The sequence below is a fragment of the Oreochromis aureus genome, linkage group 6 (genome assembly GCF_013358895.1).
Source record: "Oreochromis aureus strain Israel breed Guangdong linkage group 6, ZZ_aureus, whole genome shotgun sequence".
In the NCBI taxonomy this organism is placed as follows: Eukaryota; Metazoa; Chordata; class Actinopteri; order Cichliformes; family Cichlidae; genus Oreochromis; species Oreochromis aureus.
Window position 1 is genome coordinate 14688492 of NC_052947.1, and position 22227 is coordinate 14710718.

The window sequence follows — 22227 nt, forward strand, 5'->3', positions numbered from 1 at the left end:
CAACCGTTGTTGTTTTCTACGCTATTGCTAACAACCACTGCTGCCCTGAGAGATTGATATCAGTTTTTCAACTGATTGCAACCCATCGCTTTTTACTTGAGTTTTTAATGAACTCTCATTGTAAATATTGTTTTAGACACTGAATTACAAATCACAGAATCCCTCTATCTTTAGGTCTAGATGCAATACCACTGATAGCAATGGCATCATGTCCCTGGTGTTTGCTGCGTCTACACATTGTAGGTTTTCCGATGAGCAGATATTGGCATTTTTAGACTTCATCCATCCAATAATACTAATAATAAAAGACAAACATGTCTTACTAATACTGTTCAGGTCTTCCTAATGTTTCTTTAGGTTACACTGAAATTAAAGTTAATCTTAATTAATCATAATCATAGCTTTAATTAGGACACCTCCAGCACAAATATTGATATGAGACTTTGATCCTCATCTTTGCTTATAATTTATGAGTGTAACTGAAGTTCTATAGTGAGCTGTATAGCTTATTGCTTTTTATAGTCATTAATCAAACACACACTTCATTAAACCGGCTTTCTCGCAGACACAGTCAAATACCAGCAACGTTTTATCCCTTTTTGAAAGGATTTTGCAGAATCGAGGTCAGCAGACGAATGTGCAACAAACACAAAACGAAACAAGCTGTTGTGTCTCTCAAAGTATTTTCTGGGTTAAAGATGAGCGTGTAAGTGAAGCCTGAAGGATTAAGGTAATCTCATCATATGGTTCCTCTGGGAGAGTGTAGGCCATCCAACATCCAACTTATTTTGGGAGACTGATCCTGGATTGATGATGGAAAAGGACGGCCCAGAAATGACTGTTTGGGCGATAATCAGCTTAATTGTCCAATTTGAAATCACATGTAATAAACAGTTCACATGACAATAATTAGCTTGACAGAAAAAAGCTCCAATGAGAACAAAGTTTTCATTTAACTTTTTTTTAATACTCTTTTATATTATTCTAGTTGTTTTATGTACAAGTATCTAACACCATTGAACTCCGTTGGAGCAAAGTGGTGTGATGGTTAGAACCATCTCCTGACAGCAAGACGCCCCTGGCTTTGAAACACTGGCTGGTTGAACCCACATCTGCATGGGTTCTCTCCACGTACTGCAGCTTCCTCCCCCAGTTCAAGTACATGCATATTAGTTTAACTGTTGATTTTAAATTGGCCACATGTATGCGACTGAATGATTTTGTTCATGCAAATGTTCTTTTTCTTAAGCTTGTGCTTTTGAAACTGAATACTGAATATCCAGAAATCCATCAGTTATTAAGTAAATAATAAGGCTTTGCTGACATGATGTAAAATATAGAAAAACATAACTTAAAAAAAGAGATTTTCCTTTGTAGTTATAACTTTGCTTTTGTTTGTCTCCTCCACTTTTAAACATAATAAAGGCTGGAGCACAAGTGGCTATCAGAGCAGTAAAGTGAAGCAGTAAAGTTGTTATGAATAGAGTTTATACAGCCTCTGTGAAAGCGGACTTCCCTTAAATTACAGTGTATTCAAAAACTTTTGATGCATATTATGATGAGTTCATCTTCAGATGTTTAATATTTCAAATCTGCAGTCTGAACGCAGATGTACTCTGCCGTTCCTCGTTGAACTAATATTTCACACGAGTTTTTTTTTGCGCTCGGTGAGACAGATTAAAGCGGTTTAGCGGAAAACAATTGCGCATCTGTGCACCGCAGAAAACAACTAAAGGCAAGATGCTAAAGAGACGAACTACGAGGAATGCGCACGTGCGCAAGGTCACTCCTGGCCAATCGTGTCCTTGGGATTTTCTGGACGGTCTTTCTCCTCCTCGTGCGAGGAAGGATAAAAAGGCCATTCCACAGACGCACTGTGGTGTACTCCCCCCGCATATGTTCAAGATGCTGCAGCTGCTGACATTCTTGGTGGAGAAGGTCTCCCTTCTCTTCAAGTTCAAACTCTTTGAGTCCAGCTGGTTAGAAAGCCGGCAGCGGGAGCGCGCTGAGCGGCGCGCTCCATCGCCGCCCCTCCGCAGGGGAGACGTGCTAGAGGTTCCCAGATCCCTCTTCACTCACTTCGGCATCTATTTAGGCGACAACAAAGTAGCTCACCTGATTCCAGACATCCTCCCCGTGCTCACGAGCAACGACAAGCTCATCAGCTCTGTCATCACAAACGAGAGACTCATCCTCGGCTGCATATACAGGTGTGCCACGGTGCGCGTAGACACGCTGGAGGACTTCGCGTATGGCGCCAACATCCTCGTGAACCATGCTGATAAGATGATGAAGACGCCACCTCTGCCCGACGACACCGTCGCCAAGAGAGCTGAAAAACTCATAGGAGCCTTTCCGTACAGTTTACTGTGGAGTAACTGTGAACACTTCGTGACGTACTGCAGGTACGGAGCAGCAAGGAGCCGGCAAACAGAGCAGGTATACATCCCGAATTGCCTGGGGCCATGTCTAAAGTATCCCGAGACTTTTAAGAAATGTTACAATGATAAATAACTTTTTTTTTTTTCTGTTTTCTTCCCTCTGCAGTTCTGTGAGGTCCTGAAATCAATCATCAGGGACCAGCGCACTGTTATTGTTTCCGGGCTGCTTGGAATTATCTCTGTTGTTTACTTTGGTATGGCACCTTTAACTACATTACCCACAATTCTTATTCCCTTCACTCTCTGGATGGCTGGTTAAAGGAGCTCAAGGCAAGAAGCCAATAAAGAAGCTGAGATGAACTTTTACTTGGCACAGAAGACTTGGCAAAACCTCCCTGGAACACTGAACTCCAGCTTCATGCTTTGTCACAGTTCTTTGATTTTACTGTCCAACAGTGTTTGATATATTATGTTGTTACAGCATCATTAGTTTCTTATTTTACTCTCAAAAATGTGGGGACTAAACTGATTTCTTTATTAGAAGAATACAGTGAGTTATTTTTGCTAACATTGAGTCACCACAAAAGTGAGTATAGAGTGGACTAAATCAATAATAATGTTGATGTATATAAATAAAGGTTATGAATATGACAGTTGTTTAATAAACAATGCATTTTTACGTGTTTGCCTCGTGTGAATCTGACCCTTCTTACATCGCCACATGAATGCCAGTGGAAGAAGATAACTGGTCACAGGGTCAGCTGTGGAACAGGCTGCATGAGAAAGCCTCCAAAACAATAGTTGACATACAGATAGAGAGCAAGTGATGGATTATCGCAAACGTTTATACTTTTATATCAAGAAAAAGTCAAACTCATCAAAAGACTACATTTGGCTTTAAGATTATTTGACATGAAATTATAAGAACCTATCTCAGCTGAGAGTCAGGGTACATCCTAGACAGGCTGCCAATCTGCTGCTGGACAACCAGCAACCACTCACACCCAGACCTACGATCAATACAGATCACAGATATCTATCTAATACATTTCTCTTAATATTCAGCAAATCACTGAATAATAATGAGACTGGTTTGAACACTTGCAGGCCGATCTAGTCTGCAACAAAGAAACTAACAAAGGGTGCTTCTTTGGGTGTAATGGCTCAATAACTGTGACCTTTAGATTGGAATTTAACTTGTTGCCCAATTAGCCTTCCTGATGGGGACGCTTGACCTTAATACCCCACAAATAGGCCTGAATTTCAAAATCCAACCACACAGAAAAGGGATTAAAGAAAGCTCCTTTGTTTTCCTGTGAAATTCACACTAAAACACTGAGCAACATTTAATCCTCCTCGGGAGACTCGGCCCTCCCATTTCTGTTATAAATAAAACGGTCAGGTGTCAGCCTGTGTGCTGCACACTGCCATCATGTTTCTCTACCAACTGCTCAGCTTTTTCTTTGTAGTTTCCAAAAAGGAAGAGAAGCCCAAATATGATCTCTCTCTGTACAAGCGCGGCGACTTGCTTGAGGTACCCAGGACATTATTCACACATTTCGGGATTTACCTGGGGGACGATCGTGTGGCTCATCTCATTCCTGACATCCTGCCTGCGATCACCAAAAACAAATCTGCGATTGCAAAGATGGTAACAAATAATCGCCTCATCCTGGGGGCCATCACCAAAGAAGCGAGCGTCAGAGTGGACTCTGTGGCAGATTTTGCTTACGGCTCCGAGATCCTGATCAACCACATGGATAAAGTGTGCGCACAGCCTCCCTTAGATGGAGACGAGGTGGCTCGGAGGGCAGAGAAACTCCTGGGCTCAGTCACCTACAGCCTGCTGTGGTACAACTGTGAACACTACGTCATGTACTGCAGATATGGAATGGCCATCAGCTACCAGACATACCAGGTAAACTCCACCTGAAAGGCCTCCCAGCAGCAAGACTAAAGGATGAAGTTCACTTTTTTCCAAGTCTGACTTCAAACAAGACTAAATAGGTTGTTTGTCACTGCGTTTAAACCTCGTGTCCATTCTGGCTGTAGAAATATAAATTTTGAATACCTTGCTGCACACAGAAGAAATGCATTTAAGGAAGTTAGACTGCTACAAAATATTCGTTTGATTGAATTTTGCAAAGCATTTTTCTAAATGAACTATAGAAGACAGTAGATTTTGCAATTCACTTCATTTTGAAAACCCTATTAGAAAGAAATCTCCTGGTATCTATTGCAGACGGGAATTATAATTAAAGCAGCCAGGAGCATATATACAATATCAGACATTTTATATATATTTTTTACATAGGTGTTATTTTAGATAGGAAAAACATTAATTTAGACTTTTCCTCAAATAGGGTGGATTTTACAGGCTGTCTAAATTCTAACTTTTCATAATTACCTCACTAAACAGTGTGTAAAAAATGGTTTATTATTATATTTAGAGATTTATATTGAAACGAAGACTTGCTTTTTAAAGGTTATGTTTATTTTCTGGGGTGGGGGGTTAAGTTTTCCTGCATTTGTTATTTTGAACTTAACTATTTCCTGAGGCGAGCAGCTCCATCTAGTGCTAATTTGTGTCCACATTGCTATCAGACATCTATTACTTTTCTAAATCTATCTCACACTTTGTCATTTATCACAGCCTAATGTTGACATTTTTCCCCCCAGTTCTGCACTACGATACGGAAGATCGTGTTCAGCAGACTGAGCGCCTTTTTGACTGCACTGTGTGGCATGTGCACTGTGCTGTACGTAGGCTGCGTGACGCCGCTGACGTTTTTACTCGTCCTGCTCGTCTCGTTCACCATCTGGATGGCTGCCTAATGACCTCTGGAGCGACGGACCTGAGAGAAAAGACTCTGGCCCAGTTTTTGCTGTGTTACTGAAAACACTGGGAAACAAGGTTTCTAGGTTGTTGTTTCAACTTCTTATATATGGCTGTTTTAATTTCTTTCTTTTTTCTTGTAGTTTTCTGAACTGTTAAGTAAGCTGTGATATTACTGTAGTTTAGCAGGTTTATTTAGCACAAATGTATTATGACTCAGGTGCAAAACTTTAAAGACTTTGAATAAAGCTCAAAGACATTTAAATTAAATAATGACTGAGATATATGCCAGAGTACAGGGATGAGGTGTGGAGTAAGTGTGATAGATGGGTTCAAGGTGCTGGTGGGATTACATCAGGGATCAGCTCTGAGCCCGTTCGTGGTTGCAGTGGTGATGGACAGGTTAGCAGATGAGGTCAGGCATGTCTTCAGATGACACTGTGATCTTCAGTGAGGGAGTGGCTGGAAGAGAGCCTAAAAGGATGGAGGTGTGCTCTGAGGAGGAATGAAATTCAGTAGAAGACAGAATACATGTATCCTAATGAGAGAGAGACAGGTGGATAACTGAAGGTGTAATGAGTAAAGACACTGAAGGCAGACGAGTTTAAATACCTGGGGCCAACCATTAAAAGGGATGGACAGTGCACAGGAGAGGTGAAGACGAGAGTGCAGGCAAGGTGGAGTGGGTGGAGCTGAGTCTCAGGGGTGATTTGTGACTGAAGGACAGCAGCAAGAGGGAAAGAGACGGTTTATAAGATGGTAGTGAGACGTGCTGTGATGTATAATTTGGAGACGATGGCACTGACAAGAAGACAGGAGGCTGAGGAGGTGGCAAAGTTCAAGATGTTAAGAGGGAAGATTGGGAGTGAAGATTATATATCAGAGGGACAGCTCAGGTTTCACAGTGAGAGAGGAAAGGTTGAGATGGTTTGGACATGTGATTATGATGGACATTTTTCCCCCAAGCAGCAGGAAAAGAGAAAGGAAAAAGAGGAGGTTCGTGGATGTAGTGAAGCAGGACACGCAGCGGGTTGGTGTGACAGAAAAGGCCGCTAAGGATCGGGTGAGATGGAGCCAGGTGATCTACTGTGGTGACGCCTAAAGGGAGAAAGATGATGAAGAAGAAGACGAATACAATATATGTCAGTGTGATGGTGTATGCAAATTGTATTGTGATAAGACTCACAGAAATGACACAACTTGTTACTTTTTTTTATCTTGTAGAATAAATTACTGTTTGTACCATGTGGACAAAAGTGCAATAAGTTCCTTCTATTGTAATTAGTTTTTGTCATTCTGTTAAACAATTTGAATTTCCAACCCTTCATGTTGCATTACTTTTATGGCTCATAGATCATATCATTACATATTATCTGCTGGCATTTCAATCGTTTATGACAACGCCTTGTCTGGGAAAAATAGGCTGAGACAACAATGCTCAGAATTAAATGTTATTGCTGATTATTGCAGAGACTGTTGTTAATCTTCTCCCGTTTTAACAAAAAAAAGTGATATATGCAGTACAATGTTCTGAAATCATCTTAATAAAGTCTCAGCAAATATTCAGTATATTATGATTTTTTTTTGACAGATCTGTCTTTGCCTGCAAAGCTTTTAGATATGGGCAGGTCTTTAAAACAGAAATAACAGATTTCAAACTGACCTAAACTGACTAATACATTCATGGGTTCCTTTGCAGAAGTATCAAAACTCAATGTGAAAAAAGGTTTTGGTAAAAAGAAGTAAGAGAAACAACTTTTTTTTTAAAAAGGAGAATATTATCTGATCGACTCAGAGAAGAGGCCGTTTAATTCCAGGATTTATAGACAGAACTAGTGACATGAAAGCAGACTTTACACTAGACAAGCAGTCAGAACAAATCCAGGAAAACAGATGCTAGAAAGAACAACAGGAAATGTGAAACACTGAGCAGGTACATATGTGTAATGTAAAGCTTATGAGGGGAAATGGAATGATAAAAAAATACATTTATATTCGTGTATGACGTAAACACAAAATGAGACACTTATCAGAATTTCACAGCATCAGATGCAAAGACTCAGAGCGCTCTAATAACTATAACTGTGCCCGCCTCTGTGTCAACCTATTAAGTAGATCATGAATTCAGATTAAGATCATGGGCAGTCCCCACTGGTGGGGTGAGGAACCAACACATGTGAGCGTGAATGGGTACGTCTCTCCTGCCTTTATCATATTAAAATTCTGTGGTTGCTGTTTTTTTATTGTTAAAGATAAGAATAAATGATAAAAACACTGATATGTGAAGTCAAGTGAACTTCATTCATTTTTTTCACATACAAACACATTCAACAACAACAGTGGAGCAGAGAAAAGCAATACAAGCACACTAACACGTATAAAATGCCATAAAAATGTATGTGGGGCATGAAAAAAACTACACAACCACATATAAAGTCTTCTCGCATAAGTCAAACTAAGTCCAAGATCCAACTCTTGATGTTTCCATCTGGACATCCACAATGTGAACATTTAACGAGTCATTAAATGAGTTTATAGGAGTCATTTAATGAGTCACTCTATAGGTGTAAGTGTATGTCTGACTTTTGTCTGTAACACAGGCAGACCAAGACCAGAGTTAAAGAAGGATAATTGCCTTACCATTACACTTAGGCACTAATCCCGCAGAGAAGCACTACATATTGATTTAAGATAGGTTGATGTAATGGGCTGAACCCCACAGGTTCTAATAAAAGGAGTGCAGGTGCACAGACCCTGCTGAGATGGAAGTGTAACTGGGTTTTGTCGCCTCTAAAATTGACGATTTCCAGGGCTAAGTTGGATTCACTAAGAGAAATCTAATTTTCATTTCTATAATCTCACACAGTGTCAGATGTTTCCCTTATTCAGCTTCTATTAAATACCTTAAGACATATTTCACATGGCAGCTTTAAGAAAAAAAGGTCTGTGTCTATGAGAAGAAAGTGGGCTGAATCTATTTTAAGAGCCCAAACGCTAAAGCAGGAGTACCTCTGTGCGTAAACACTCTTATATATTCAAAGACTTTCATTATAATCATTTTTTTAAAATTTAAAATACACACAAACTGATATTATTTGAATGACTTTTTTACAGTTGAGACATTGAGCTGTAGGTGCCTTGAGCGTTATTATTGCTATCACCAGTTTTTCCTACCCTAACTGTCAAACGTGGTCCAAACATTAACATTAGTGGCTGTATGACTGAAAAGCAAATAGTTACTCAACTAAATGTCTGGAATTGTCCTTTTAAAATATTTAAAGCACCACAGTGCATTCCGCTGGAGGTCTCTTCCTGTTACAGGGGAGTTCATTGTTGCCACTGTCGCTAAATGTTGCTGATTGGGGATTGTTCAGATCCGTGACAATACAAAGTGCCATGAGGCAACGGTTGTTGTGAATTGGTGCTATATAAGTAAAAATAGTGGTAGCTGCCAGTGCCACGCCTCAGCCTCTTAGAGGATGCACACGTGGTATAAATTTTATCATAGCTGACTTCCATGTTCAGTTATTGCATTCTCAAGATATTCAGAAAATGTGACCTTTGACTTTGACCTCGGGCTCAAGGTTCACTGATATTCGAATTTGTCCAAGGTTTTCAGTACATGCACCTATGGTATGAATTTCAAAACCCCGCATCACCTCCTTCTCCAGTTATTCATTCACAATCTTGGGTGTCCACGCCGTCCACCTGCCCGCCTGGCGGGGTGATGACAATAACCCATCAGCCTTTTACAGCTGAGGGCAAAAAAGTGAATTTTGCTTTCTTCTTAAGAACAGAGAACATTTTTAATTATGTACATCAGAAATCGAAAAATATTAAATGCATGGTGGTGCGGTGGTCAGTGCTGTTCCCTCACAGCAAGAAGGTCCTGAGTTTGACTCCAACCTTGTTTCTGTGTGGAGTTTGCGTGGGTTCTCTCCAGGTACTCCAGCTTCCTCCCACAGTCCACAGACATGCAGTTAATGAGGTTGTGTTAATTGGTGACTCTAAACTGAGGTGTGAGTGTGACTGGTCGTCTGTCTCTCTGTGTTAGTCCTGCATCAGACTGGTGACCTGTCCAGGGTGTACCCTGCCTCTCACCTATGATAACTCCAGCAAACCTGATAAGGATAAGCGGAAGAGAAAGGATGAATGGGTGCAATTTTACAAACTGTGTTTATAAATGTATTTAAAGTCTATCAAAATCCTTTTGTAATGACACCAAAGTTTAACATGGTTCTCTTCAGGACACTGACTGTTCCACCACAACATGATTTGGAAAATAACTAATCTATGAACATAATTTCTGTGAGAGAGATTTGTAATTGTGGTATAGGAAGTTACAACTACTTATCAGAAGGTTTATGGTTTGATCCGTGGTTCTTTCAAGCCTCATGTGGTGCACGTAGTGTATTATTGGGGTGTGGAATTAGCCTTTGGACAGATAAAAAATGTGTAGAATAAAAGCACTATACAAATGTGTGTGAAATGGTAAAAGTGGTTTGTGGTGCAAAAGTGCTTCAGGTGTTTGATAAGACTGGAAAAGGCTTCAAAGGCTTCAAAATACAGTAGCCAATAAAGTGATAAGTGGGGTGAAGATGGCACGAAATATGCTTTTCTGGAGAATGGATGTGCACTGAAGGACGGAATTGAACAGCAGTGCATCCTGATGCGCTGACGTCTTGAAATTACAGTGACGCACATCGAGACTCCACCAGTGTGAGGCTATAAAACATTTGCTACACAAACTGCTTGAGTGAGTTTACCTAAACTCTCCTTCTTACAGATTTAAACAGACCAAATGCAGCTACTGTAAATGAGCCAAAACTGAAATTTTAACCACATAAACTGAACCTTAATGAGGCTGTTGGCTACAGAAAGAACTTTACACCAAGCAAAAATACTGTTTAAATACTGGCGTACTGTAATGTCACGGTAATGCTAATGTATCAAGTGTTGGGGACGTTACGGCATCATCATAATAAGGGGTGGGGGTGGGGGGGTGTCTTTGTTTATATAAAAATCTCATCTTTCAAGTGTTTTTTAAAATGAATTTATACAATATAATAAACATATTATCAAGGTAGAATTGCTGTTAGCCAAATGTACATTTTTCTAGCGATTAGTTTTTAATAACAATAGCCATATTTTTGGTAATGGTAAATGAATGGTCAGACGTGTCATTGGTCAGCTGCATTGTTGATCCTGGACCAACTTTATTATGATGATATAGGAACAGCAACATGAGCATGGGGATATCAGTTTGTGCGTACTCACATATGCAAATGATGCCCACATTTACATGCAAATAAAGTCCAAGAACTACTCCGATGGCAAATCTGGAGGCTCAGGAGGTCCTTCAGTAAGTAAACCAAACTACCAAAACGACTGTATTAGCCTGCAATGATGTGAAAATAGTGTCGCTATATACAACACTGTTATTTGCTCTGAACGGCATGTTCCTCAGATCCATTACATCGCTTTTACTGAGCTTTTTAGCTCATGTCCCGCAGGGACAACACCATTTTTTCAGCATGTTCAACAAGCGTTTTGAACACACTGTCCATAAATGCTATCTTTTGATTGAGTTCTATGAATTTATTATTGTTGGCCACAATATCTTCCTGTTCCTGTTCTCCCTTATTCATTTATTTATTTATTTGTTTATTTTTGTTGCTTACATATTCTATTTGATTGACTAATGATAGTTACATGCTGAACTGGTCTGATCTGAAGGTCAGAACAGAGGCCGAAGAGTTGTTTTCTACAGCTTTATTAGTTACTAGGAGTAAATATGACACAGCAGCAACTGCAGTAATTATGATAAATACTGAGGCAGAAAATTAGTCAACCAGAAGGCAGCGCGGCTATTAGCCCTGGCTGTGCGAGAGCAGTGTGGCAATGCTAATTTTAATTGACTACACTGGAAGCCTTGCATGTGTCTTGTTGTGCACAATGAAAATGTGCAGCAGCCACGAGTGAAGAGACTCGTGATCGCCTCATCTAGATTCATGACAGACTTTTGAGATACACTGATGTAAACACACCAAGCAAGCTGGCTTTAAGTAAGAACTCGGTTTTACTTTAAAAAAAAGCACTGATAACAAAAACACTTGCAAATTTTAGTGTAGCATTTTCCATGCCATTCTTCCTGTCTTTGTGTCATCTCTCTTCAAAATAAAGTAAAAATAATCTTTAAAAGGACAAATAATAATCATGTCCGGTTTACATTTCATTTGGACATCCACATGTGAGACAACAAAACACATGTGGATTTGGCTACATGTTTCAGTTTTAACTCCATTAGTATTGACTCAAGGTAACACGTTTAACAGCATACAGCAAAAAGGCCCCTGCATAATCACTTTAACTACAAACTGACATCTGGTCTTTGGATCTTAATATGGTATCAGGTTCTGCAGCACTGACCAAGCAACATTTGGTTTATCACTATCTTTAATCGGTTAACATCAGCTTTCATTGAAAAAGAGACGTTTTTCTGTCTGGCAGCTTTTGCAGTCAGAATTGTGATCTGTATGCACTGTGGTGTTAAACTCAGTTTGCTTTTCCAAGAACAGCTATATAGAGTCTCTATAGGCTCCTCTTGCTCATGTGAATCTTTTATCTGTTGATTTATTTAATTCTATTTGTGAGTATTTCAGTTATTACATTATATGTGGTACAGTATGCCTAGTGCTCATAGGAAGCGGAGGGTGGGGAAATGTGGGGCAAATATAATAAAAGAATAGAGTACAAATGGAAATGCACAATGTATCGCCAACTGCTGCTCCTTTAAGAAAAACAAAAACATGCAGCACCTGGAACACAAAAATGAAAAAAATATACAGATACATAAACCAACAATCTTCTTGTAGTGTAAATGAGTGTGTGTGAGAGAGAGTGTGTTACAATGCCTGTGTCTTTGTCACAAATGTAATTGCTAATGAGGGTGGGAAGCCACAATAATGCCTCCCATGAGCCAGAAGCAGACAGAGATGGAACCAGAGATGGACAACCGCGCTATCCACAGCCCCCAAGAGTACCTTAGACCTGTGGCCACACATCTCGGTGTCAACCGCACGCCCATCCCAGCAGGAGAAGGAGGGAGGCCTCAGATGGGGTGCCCACGACCAAAGGGTGAGAGTCTCAGAGGCAATGGGCAGTCAACCCTGCCAGAGGCAGGCCCCCCTGGTGCAAGCTGAGAAGAGAAGAGTTGAGGGTCCCAGGCACCCTAGAACTATCCTGCACCTGCCAGAGCCTGCTGACAAAGAGGAGGTCCAAGCCACCCCCAGCCTCCAAGGGAGCGGGCCAACGTCCACACCAGAACATCCAGCCATGCACCCCTGAACCAACAAGCAACCTCATCCCAAGGAGGGGCAGAAGGCCCCAGCAGGGCACAGGACCATGTTCCACAGGGGAAAAAGGCATACAGCAAAAGAGTCCCCTGCATAATCACTTTAAGTACAAACTGACATCTGGTCTGTGGATCTTAATATGGCATCAGGTTCTGCAGCACTGACCAAGCAACATTTGGTTTATCACTATCTTTATTTGGTTAACATTTGGTTTCTTTGCAACAGAGACGTTTCTCTGTGTATTTTATCATATCAAACACTTTGTTGTTCAGAATGATAAATGTCCTGCCACCCTCTACAGACACACAGCAAGCAAAATTCTGCAGGTATTTAGGTTTGCTTCAGTTGTTTTTGATGTCTCCAGTGCACGATTCAATGCTGTCTATGTAAATGCTGTCATGTTCAATTACCTGCTCGCTGCCTGTTGAGTGCATCAAATAAGTCTAATTTCTAAGATGTGAGTTGCGAGAATGAATAACAAAACTGTACTGTAAAAAGGTTATCCATGCACCCATGCATCCATTCTATTAATTGCTTCTCCAAGTCAGGGTCACAGGAGGCTGCAGCCTGTGAGGGTAAGAGGCTAAATAGGATGAATAAAACATGAAATAACAGGCAAATAAATTCTGATTCATTTACATATTCATCCCTGCACTAGCTATTTAGTGAAACCGATGCAATTTAAGAATGAAACTATTAGAAAAAACATTTTATTCTTATTCCAGGGACATAGAGTACACACACACACACACACACACACACACACACACACACACACACACACACACACACACACATAGATATATAATCTATGCGGACCTCTCACTAATGCAGAAATGTTCTATTTTTCCTTGAGCAGGAGCTGAAGCCTTAAATCACAGTGTGAGGCTTCTGCAATGACAAATGAAGAATCGTTTCCTGCTACCATAGAAGATCATTTACACTCTGCTCAACCTGCTGCAATCTTCCTGAAACGCCTTGCCCATTTATTCGGGGTTTCCTGTTTTTTCCTCATTATTTCACCATCTGTGTTGTAGCTCTATGGGCAAAGTTTGGTGGGCGTTTGCCAAGGAGGCAGTTCGACAGTAACTTAGTTCCTAATGGCCACATGGTATCTTGGTTTATAACAGCGGTAATCAAATGATTGCAATTACAAGCCGCAGGCTTAACAATTTGAAATGGACCTGCTTCACTGAACTAGACCTTAAGCTGGAACCTGCGCTGTTATTCACCAGAATATAAAAAGTGAGGTCTCTAATGATGAGTTTGTGGGAAAAAAGAAGTTTCATTGGATGTTGATTGATGGCATCAGTGAAAGAAGCGCAGTTAATAAAACGATGGGAGACTCACGGACGCTGATATAACTGAAACTGATATGGTTTCACGTTAACAGCGTAATTTAACAATGCAAACACACTAATAAACAATCAAAAAGAAAACAACATCAATTACATACAACTTTAATTACAATACATTACATATAGGTGGACTGGTGATTTGAAAGCTTGCCTTGTTTGTAGCTTCTGTATGATTGAACCTGGCTGACAGACTGTACTGGAATAGCTGGCTCCAGCCCTCGTGTCCCTCAGCTCCTAAGTGTTCAGAGATAATAAACGCGTGGGTGGTAAATTTATATCACATTTGACTCACTGCTTACAAAGTTGAGAAGACGCTAAATATGCTCTAGCTTGTGACTTGATTTTAAGTCGCGGTAAATTTTGTTGTCGCAAGTAGAGCATTTCGAGGACATGCTGGAGTCACGTCCTAGCTGCACCTTGACGCATTTGGAGGAATCTGTTTAGAGTTTTTAATGCCATAAAATAGTGTTTATGTTCTAGGCGCAGTTATTAAACTGCAGATACTAATTATGAAAAACTCCAAAAGATAAAAGAAAAAGCTGTAACGGTGCTGCGTAACAGTCTGCAGAGGCACACCCAGACTTCATCAGCGGACTCCCTGTAATACGCAGATGCTGCAAGCACGCTGTCGCCAAGCTTTTTTATTTTTTTATTTTCTACATAAAACATTTTTATAATTGACTTTATAGTCTCATCTTCTCACAGTCTTTACACTTTGCTATTGCTCAAATGCTCCATATAAAGCACGCAACGCATCTGCGCTTTTAGGTTTTCCTATTGTTGGCGCACATTTATTACATTTTGTACTCTCACAGGATGAAGACCCCCCAAAAGACCGCGTTCTCGTTTCTTCTCTGTTACTTAACCCGCCTCGTTTTTCTGTATCTCTCAGTCTCACAGAGCAGTTAATGAACCCTCGATGCCAAACGGACCGCAGTGCGCACTGGCAAACTGTTGCGCGCTTTGGTGCTGCTGTTTCTCAGAATAAGGACACTTTTCTTCCCCCCGCTGGTGTTTAAATGGTTTTGCTCATCTGGACATGACGGGACCGAGAAGAAAAGCATCAAAACTTTCCTAGCGGCACAAACAATGAGCGGAATCTAAAAATCTCACTCTGCAGATTGAGGTGAGTGGATCTTGATCAGAGTAGCTGTCTCATATATACTCAAACTGTCACGTGTTTTTTCTTGATAAATAGCCATCACAAATTGCCACATGACTTAATAACTGTTGCATTTGCAAGTTTTTACAAGCCCCCAAGAGCGCGGTGCATCCAAGAAATAAGGCTGGTGCACTCCTATAGCGCATGTAAATGTTAATGTAAGATTTTCACAATCCAGCAGCTAAGCAGGGGGTTAGTATTCTCAGCTAGAGTCACAGATTTGTGATTGCCGCACTGAAAGATAATTGCGGCATTGCTCGTTACAGTATGTGGCTTTGGTTCCTGCGTTCATTGTATTGCAAGACCTCTTAAAAGGAAATCCACCCCATCAGAAGCGCATTGTGCTCTTGGATAGAAGCCAAGCCTTCAGAGTCAATATCTGCAATCACCCAGCACCTATGTGCCACCAACAAGTGTTCTGTCAAAACTCCGGTGTAACTGTGAGGTTTTTGGTAACTGGCTGATATTTAACATAAATGATGGACTTTTCAAAGTTAAACCACATACAATACTTTCAATGTATTAATTAATTAAATGAGGGCTGTCCCTCAGTGACTTCTCACCTGTAGATTTGCATTTTACAGAGCTTACTTGTGATTTTGACTAATGCAGACTTAATACTAGTACTACTAATAGAGCACTCATATAAACTACTGGCTAATAGTTAATAGACCATTACATGAGCCACAACTAACGTCCATATTTACTTTTTGTTCGACAGATCGACTCTGGTTCTTTTAGTCATGAACACAGCAGAACAATTAAACATGACTCAAGTAGAAGATTATCAGCTTCAACCTTCTAACTGCTGCTCAACCGCGTACACAGTGTATGGTGAGAACTTTCTCATGGAGGATGACAGCACAAGGCTGGTTGCAGTTCAAGTTATCCTGATCCTCGCTTACAGCACAATCATCTTGTTTGGAGTCACTGGGAACTCCTTAGTGATATACGTCGTCTACAAGTTCAAAAACCTGCGGACCGTGACCAATTTCTTTATCGTAAACTTGGCTGTTGCTGACTTGCTCGTAAACACGCTGTGCTTACCTTTCACCCTTGTCAACACCCTCTATGGCAAATGGATGTTTGGTCAGGTGTTATGCTTCATGCTACCCTGTGCTCAAGGCATGGCTGTGCACGTGTCCACCATCACTCTGAATATCATCGCTCTGGACCGCCACAGGAACATTGTCTACCACATGGAGACTAAGATGTCCAAAGACATGTGTGCTGTTGTTATCGTCATCACGTGGGCCGTCAGTGCCCTGTTGGCCAGTCCGCTTGCCATTTTCAGGGAGTACGAGATGCTTGATCTGTCACCGGCCGATACTCTTCACGTGTGTGCGGAGAAGTGGCCGGGAAGCAGCATGAATGGAGGCATCTACAGTATATCGATGCTTCTGGTTCAGTACTGTTTGCCTTTAATAATCAACTCTGTCGCTTACATTCGCATCTGGAATAAACTGAAGAATCACATGGCTCATCGAAACGATCGAAATGACCGTAATCAGCGAAGGAAGAAGACCACCAAGATGCTCCTGACCATGGTGGTGGTCTTCGCCGTCAGCTGGTTGCCTTTCCACGCCTTCCAGTTGGCCGTTGACATCGACAGCAGCGTGCCGTACATGAAGGACTTCAAGCTGCTTTTCACTGTGTTCCATATCATAGCGATGTGCTCAACATTCGTCAACCCCATCCTGTACGGCTGGATGAACAACAACTACAGGATGGCTTTTATGTCTGTGTTTAAGTGTTACCCACTTTCCAGCGTGACCGCGAGATGCTCCAAAGCCAGAGAGACACAGAAAGAGGAAGATGGGGTTTGTACTGACTGTAAATCCACAAATGTCTAAAGTTGCACAATTTAAGGGAATGGACTGATAATTAGTTGTTCAAATGTGAAGTGTGTATTTTATGTTTATTTTGGGCATTTTGACCACACATAATAATGGATGATGAAAATGACTTTTTAAATGTTTTAAAGGGCTTAAACTTTAAAGTAGCTAACTTCTAACATCAAATAGAGCAACAAAGGGGGGTATCATTAACACACCTGTGAAACTGTACTCATGGCTTCGTGACATACATGTCTATGTCTTTAATCTTAATCATTTAAAATACGTCAGGATCCAATCTGCCATCTGCAATATACTGGTGTTATCTACATTTTTGCAGTCTGAAAAATAGCTGACAAATACCCACTGCAATATGAACTTCTTCTCAATTTTGATTTCTGTTGCAACGCCACCAGTACAGCTCTCTTACAATATCTGCATGATATGAATTGATTTTAAGCTTTTCTGATTTTTTCTTTATTAACATTGTTTGAAGTTTATTCGAATTCTTGCCTTTTTCTGATTGTTCATCCTAATAATTTATTTTCCTGCTCACGCTGATGCCAGGCTGCACAGACCAGTACCCTAATGGCGTATTTATTGACACATTTTACTGAAATGTAGCAAAGTTTTGACATGTTTAATTAATTAATTTATTAGCTAATTAGATAATTCTCTCACAATATGAATAAATAATTAAAACAGTAAGCATTTTAGCACAACACCAAACTTCTATGTCAAAATGAAATTTTGGAGTCTAACCTAGCAATTACTTTTCAAACAATTAAACCTTTAGAGGTGCTCACACTGTATCTGGTGCTCACATTTGTGAACAGAGAAAAAGAGAAGTTTGACAACTGTATTGGTTGTTCTTATAGGGTTATATGTCGGTATAAAACTCACTGAAACAAAATAATTACAGAAAAATGAAAAATGTAAAGTAAAGAAAAAAAAAGTACTGTTTGATCCTGTCCTTTGTTATGCTCCACACATCACGTTGTCCACATCATGACCAGTGCCATCTGTGGCTTGGCAACGGGGAAGAGATCCCCTTGCTCTTCTGTTGAGTGGACTGAAATCACATTGATGTACTTGCATGCTTTTCATTGTTTGAAAAAGAGGACCGGACCAAGGTTTGTTCTTGGTTCTGATCTTCTCCCTCCTATTCCCCTTATCTTCCTCTTCCTCCTACTCTCTTTATCTCAAAGTTTGCAGAGTTCTTACAAAGGAGTTGAGCTACTAAGGTTCAGACTGCCTGTTGTATAACTGATTTCAAGTATGTGTGGGTGTTTCCAGGTATGTTTGGCAAAGACTGGAGAGAAGTGTTATCTCAGTGATTGCAAGAGATTTCATTCTTCACCAACGTGTCGGAAGAAACACGTGTGGTGTTTAACAAGCAGTGTTCTGCACAATTGCATCGGATTACAAAGTATTAAAGAATATCTGCCCTTCTCGTGCTTTTGCTAATAGATAGATTTGTTACTTTCATTGTGCATCGTTGTTCCATGAATCTTTGTTCGACAGCAGTCTTTTACACAGGAGCATATAGAATAAATAAAATAAGAAGAATAAAAAGAACCTAGGCCGTACTAAATTGGCTGTTGCTAAGTGTTTGAGTTGGATTGTGCAATTAAGAATAAATACACAATAATAAATAACAGACAAATTATGATATAATTGAAAGAATTGAATATCCAGTGAATTAAAAGTTTAAGTTGCCAGTTCAGCTCAGGCTTCCAGAGTTGTAAAGATATAGTTGGAAAAGTTAATGTATCCATGTTTCTGTCTAAGCATTCACTTTCAACGTGTAAGAAAGCAGCAAAGCTGTCATCACTGGTTTACAAGGTTAACAAACTGTGGCAAAATGCCAATGTGCTATTAGGAGCTCTATAATGACAGTGTTTGCAGTGATGGTACAAATATACTATAAATTCCATCTATACAATTACAGTTATGCTGATCATGTGCTTTCCTGTGCTTCTCATAGCATCAATACATTTAGAGACGATTCAGCAGAAGAGCCCAGCTGAGACAAGCAAGTGAAACCAAGAACAGGCTTTTTACCCGAATTATCATATAACTGTTAAATCCTTGCATCTACTTAATTTTTCCTTAAACTTTTACGTGTGGTTAATGCAAAACTCTTAAACTCTTATTTCTGACATTAAGCTGCTCTTTTCTAACTAATCTGCATCGTAAACAACACTTAATCTGATTGGGTTTTAAATACTTCTTTGATGCTCTTGTTAATGATCATGATTTGAATGCATGGTTTGAATAGGAGTCGTGAATACGTTGAAATTTTGACTGTGATCATCTGTGATTATTCTTCAATATATGAAAGCAGGTTATGCTGAAGAAAACTGTTTACAATGATGACGTTATTGCCTTCCTGTGTGAATTAACCTTCATACACCCTTATTTTATTGATAGACAATGAATATTAAATATATTTTAATTTGTGACATGTAAATTTAACAAATTTAAGAAATGGCATGTGAAGTAAATTCCACAAATTATTCTGTCCTTGTTTTAAATTTGAGATTCATTTGAAATTTAGTGGTGTCTTAGCTGTAGTTGCAGAAGTTTGCATGTTTTTTTTTTTAGTTTAATTCTGAGTTCAACAGGAAAGTAAAATAGTTCCTACCCCTCCCCGACTTGTCTTTGTTTGCAGTGAGCATTGTAATCACCACTATTTACTCTTGCACTGATTATCTCGGCGCTCAGGTTTTGAAGTGTTCTTCCTGTTGACCGCGTCCTTAGTGATTTACTTTACGTGTACGTGAGGAGCCGAGGGACTGGGATATTGGCTGTGGGTCTCCATTTTTAGTAAGCTATTCATGGTGTATTCAGCATTAAATCAATAATTGTTTCTTTGGCTGTCTGGCAGAGCAGGTGCTGCTGTCACAAAGCATCTGTCCAGGATGAGGGTACATGCTAATCAAGTAAATTGAACAATAGCTTTAAAACGAATTCGATTTTATTCTTTTTTGCTGATCGCCATGTCTTTTGGCTTTCATGCCAGAAAGCACTTAAGTCACCTGCCATGTCAATCTCACGACTTTCCGTCAATATGTATTAATATTTAATTAATGACATTTTGTTAGATATCGTGAGCATTGATTTTGCCAATTAATTTTATTCCCATTGTGAAATAATTAGATGGCGTGGCAGGATATTAATCAGTTGGATCACATGTAGAGAAAAGAGTTTTATTGGTTATTGGTGATTCCCTGGGTTTCTTCAGCCACTTGAGGTGGTTTCATTGGCTTTCTGTTATTATATATAGTATATGGCACTGTGCAAAAGTCTCGAGTCCTCCCTGATTTCTTCATGTTTTCCCAGAAAAATTTGAAATAAGTGTAGTGATTTACTGAAATGTGCAAACATACATGGAAATACAGCATATAAGGCCAAAACAAGGTTTATAATTTTAATGAGCTTGAAAGTAAATATTCATTATATATTCGATAATTGTCATGTGAAAAAATTAAGTCATGCTTTCCAGGTCATACTGCATGGTGAATCAAAATCTGATTTTTTTTTACAAGATCTCCAACACTACTGGCTGAAACATGGCCCCAAACCATGACAGAGCCTCCACCGTGTTTTACAAATGGCTGCAGATACTCACTGTTGTACCTTTCTGCTGACATCCTCCATACATACTGATGACAGATTGAGCTAAAAATGTTCAATTTAGATGAATTACTACAAGGCCAGTGATTTTCAGTCCAGTTCCTGTGTAATTTGGCACACCTCAGCCTTTTCCCTTCACTTCCTTTCCTGAAGAATTGCTTCTTGATATGCACCGTTCCACTGAGAGCATTCCTGATGAAGCTTCAGTGAGGAGTAGATGGATCAAAGGTTCAGATGTATCTTTTAGGTCCAGTGTCTGGTCTTTGCTGGATTTTTCCCCCCATTTCTCAAGGACATGACTTTCAGACACTGCTTATCTGCTAAAGATCATTTTTAAGCTTTCCACTTACTCTTTTGTCTTACGCGTGTCCACACTGCACATCATGTTGGGATATGCCAAGGTTTTGGCTAATAGTTCTTTGGGAATCAGTGTGTTGGTACAACAAGGCTATTTCATGTCTGTCAAACTGTATTATCTTTGACTTTTTTATGTATTCAACAAAGGAAATGGAAACAAATGTTGTGTTTTTGCAACAGCGTCATAGTAAAACTTAAATATTGGTTCTCTCTTAAGCTGTCAGTTACTTGTAGAAACAACACTTTTTCATCCTTTGGTCGTTTTTTTATGCTTGAATCATTTGTAGGTCAATGTTAAGTTTTGTAACAAACAACAACATTTATCTGAAAACGATCAGGCACAAGTACTGGACTGAAAATGAGTGAAAAAGCAGTATTTTCTGTCTACTATACGTTCATTGCACAACTGAAATACATTGTATTTGCTTGACTGAAATTTGCATCAGAGGGTAAAGTGGTGCAGGTGAAGTCTAAAATTTATGTTAATGTGTTGATCTAAAGTGAAAGTTTGTGTGCAAACCATTTCCAATAAACTTTTAAGTAATGTGACCAACATCAGATTTATTTTGTGTAAGCAACTAACATGTTAGCAGCAGCTACAGAAACAGAAAATGTCCATTCATGTATCATATAAAAAGTAGCTCATACCTACCGTGACATCTCCAGCTAGTGTGTGAGATACCAAGTCTGGCATTTTGGACCATACCTTCTTATTTATTTTATTTTTTAAAAACTTGGTCCTCAGAGTGGATAAAGCTATGACATTATAATAATATAAAAGTAGAGCTAGGTGCATCACTGATTGTGTTGTAATAGTAAATGTTATGAAACCTCCCGAGCATTTCCTCACTGGCATCGTTCAGCTCTAGGTGTCACAGTTTGTTTGTATCCTTTGAAGTTTTTTCTTTCCTCAGAGAAAGACTATAAAGCTAAATAGTAAATGGCTTTTAACTGTGATTTTGTCCAACTTCTGCAAGAGTTTTCTGAATCTTCAGCGTGCTAGATTTGTAGATTAGTAATGTGTGGTTGATAGCAGTTATGTTTTAATTGACTTAACCTCCTGCTTGGGTGTGTGAAACCTCTGGCTAATTTCCAGCACCTGATTAAGATGTATGTCAAATATACTGACAGGTTTAAAAACATCATCTAGAATGGTCACAACAGAACAAACAATAATGCTATGGCTCCCCCTGCTGTCTCAACAGGTTCATGTCATATCAACTAAAGTTACTCTCCAATATTTTAAGACAGTTAACCATAGTATTGGTAATATTGAGTATTATTGTTAATTTAACATTGGACTA

The 22227-nt window shown here is 39.6% G+C and overlaps 3 protein-coding genes across 3 annotated transcripts; all 3 read left to right on the forward strand.

The window, feature by feature from the left end:
• The first annotated feature begins 1905 nt into the window (after positions 1-1905).
• On the forward strand, positions 1906-3035 carry lrata (lecithin retinol acyltransferase a). Its single transcript, XM_031729827.2, has 2 exons — positions 1906-2439; positions 2548-3035. The coding sequence occupies exons 1-2, from the start codon at positions 1906-1908 to the stop codon at positions 2698-2700; spliced, it is 687 nt and encodes a 228-aa protein (XP_031585687.1). The 3' UTR covers positions 2701-3035.
• Positions 3036-3813: 778 nt separating this feature from the next.
• On the forward strand, positions 3814-5216 carry si:dkey-30k22.5 (lecithin retinol acyltransferase family protein). The gene is made up of 2 exons (XM_031729815.1): positions 3814-4299; positions 5061-5216. The coding sequence occupies exons 1-2, from the start codon at positions 3814-3816 to the stop codon at positions 5214-5216; spliced, it is 642 nt and encodes a 213-aa protein (XP_031585675.1).
• A 9637-nt stretch (positions 5217-14853) lies between these two features.
• npy2r (neuropeptide Y receptor Y2) lies at positions 14854-21463 on the forward strand. The gene is made up of 2 exons (XM_039613175.1): positions 14854-15056; positions 15814-21463. Exon 2 carries the CDS (start codon positions 15836-15838, stop codon positions 16943-16945), a length of 1110 nt encoding a protein of 369 aa, XP_039469109.1. The 5' UTR covers positions 14854-15056; positions 15814-15835; the 3' UTR covers positions 16946-21463.
• Positions 21464-22227: the final 764 nt, after the last annotated feature.

Excerpts from the sequence above, each read along its gene's own strand:
- lrata (XM_031729827.2), top strand. The coding sequence starts at position 1,906 with ATGCTGCAGCTGCTGACATTCTTGGTGGAGAAGGTCTCCCTTCTCTTC. Across the intron at positions 2,440-2,547 it reads GGAGCCGGCAAACAGAGCAG|TTCTGTGAGGTCCTGAAATC; the intron begins GTATACATCCCG and ends TTCCCTCTGCAG.
- si:dkey-30k22.5 (XM_031729815.1), top strand. The coding sequence starts at position 3,814 with ATGTTTCTCTACCAACTGCTCAGCTTTTTCTTTGTAGTTTCCAAAAAG. Across the intron at positions 4,300-5,060 it reads TCAGCTACCAGACATACCAG|TTCTGCACTACGATACGGAA; the intron begins GTAAACTCCACC and ends TTTTCCCCCCAG.
- npy2r (XM_039613175.1), top strand. The coding sequence starts at position 15,836 with ATGAACACAGCAGAACAATTAAACATGACTCAAGTAGAAGATTATCAG.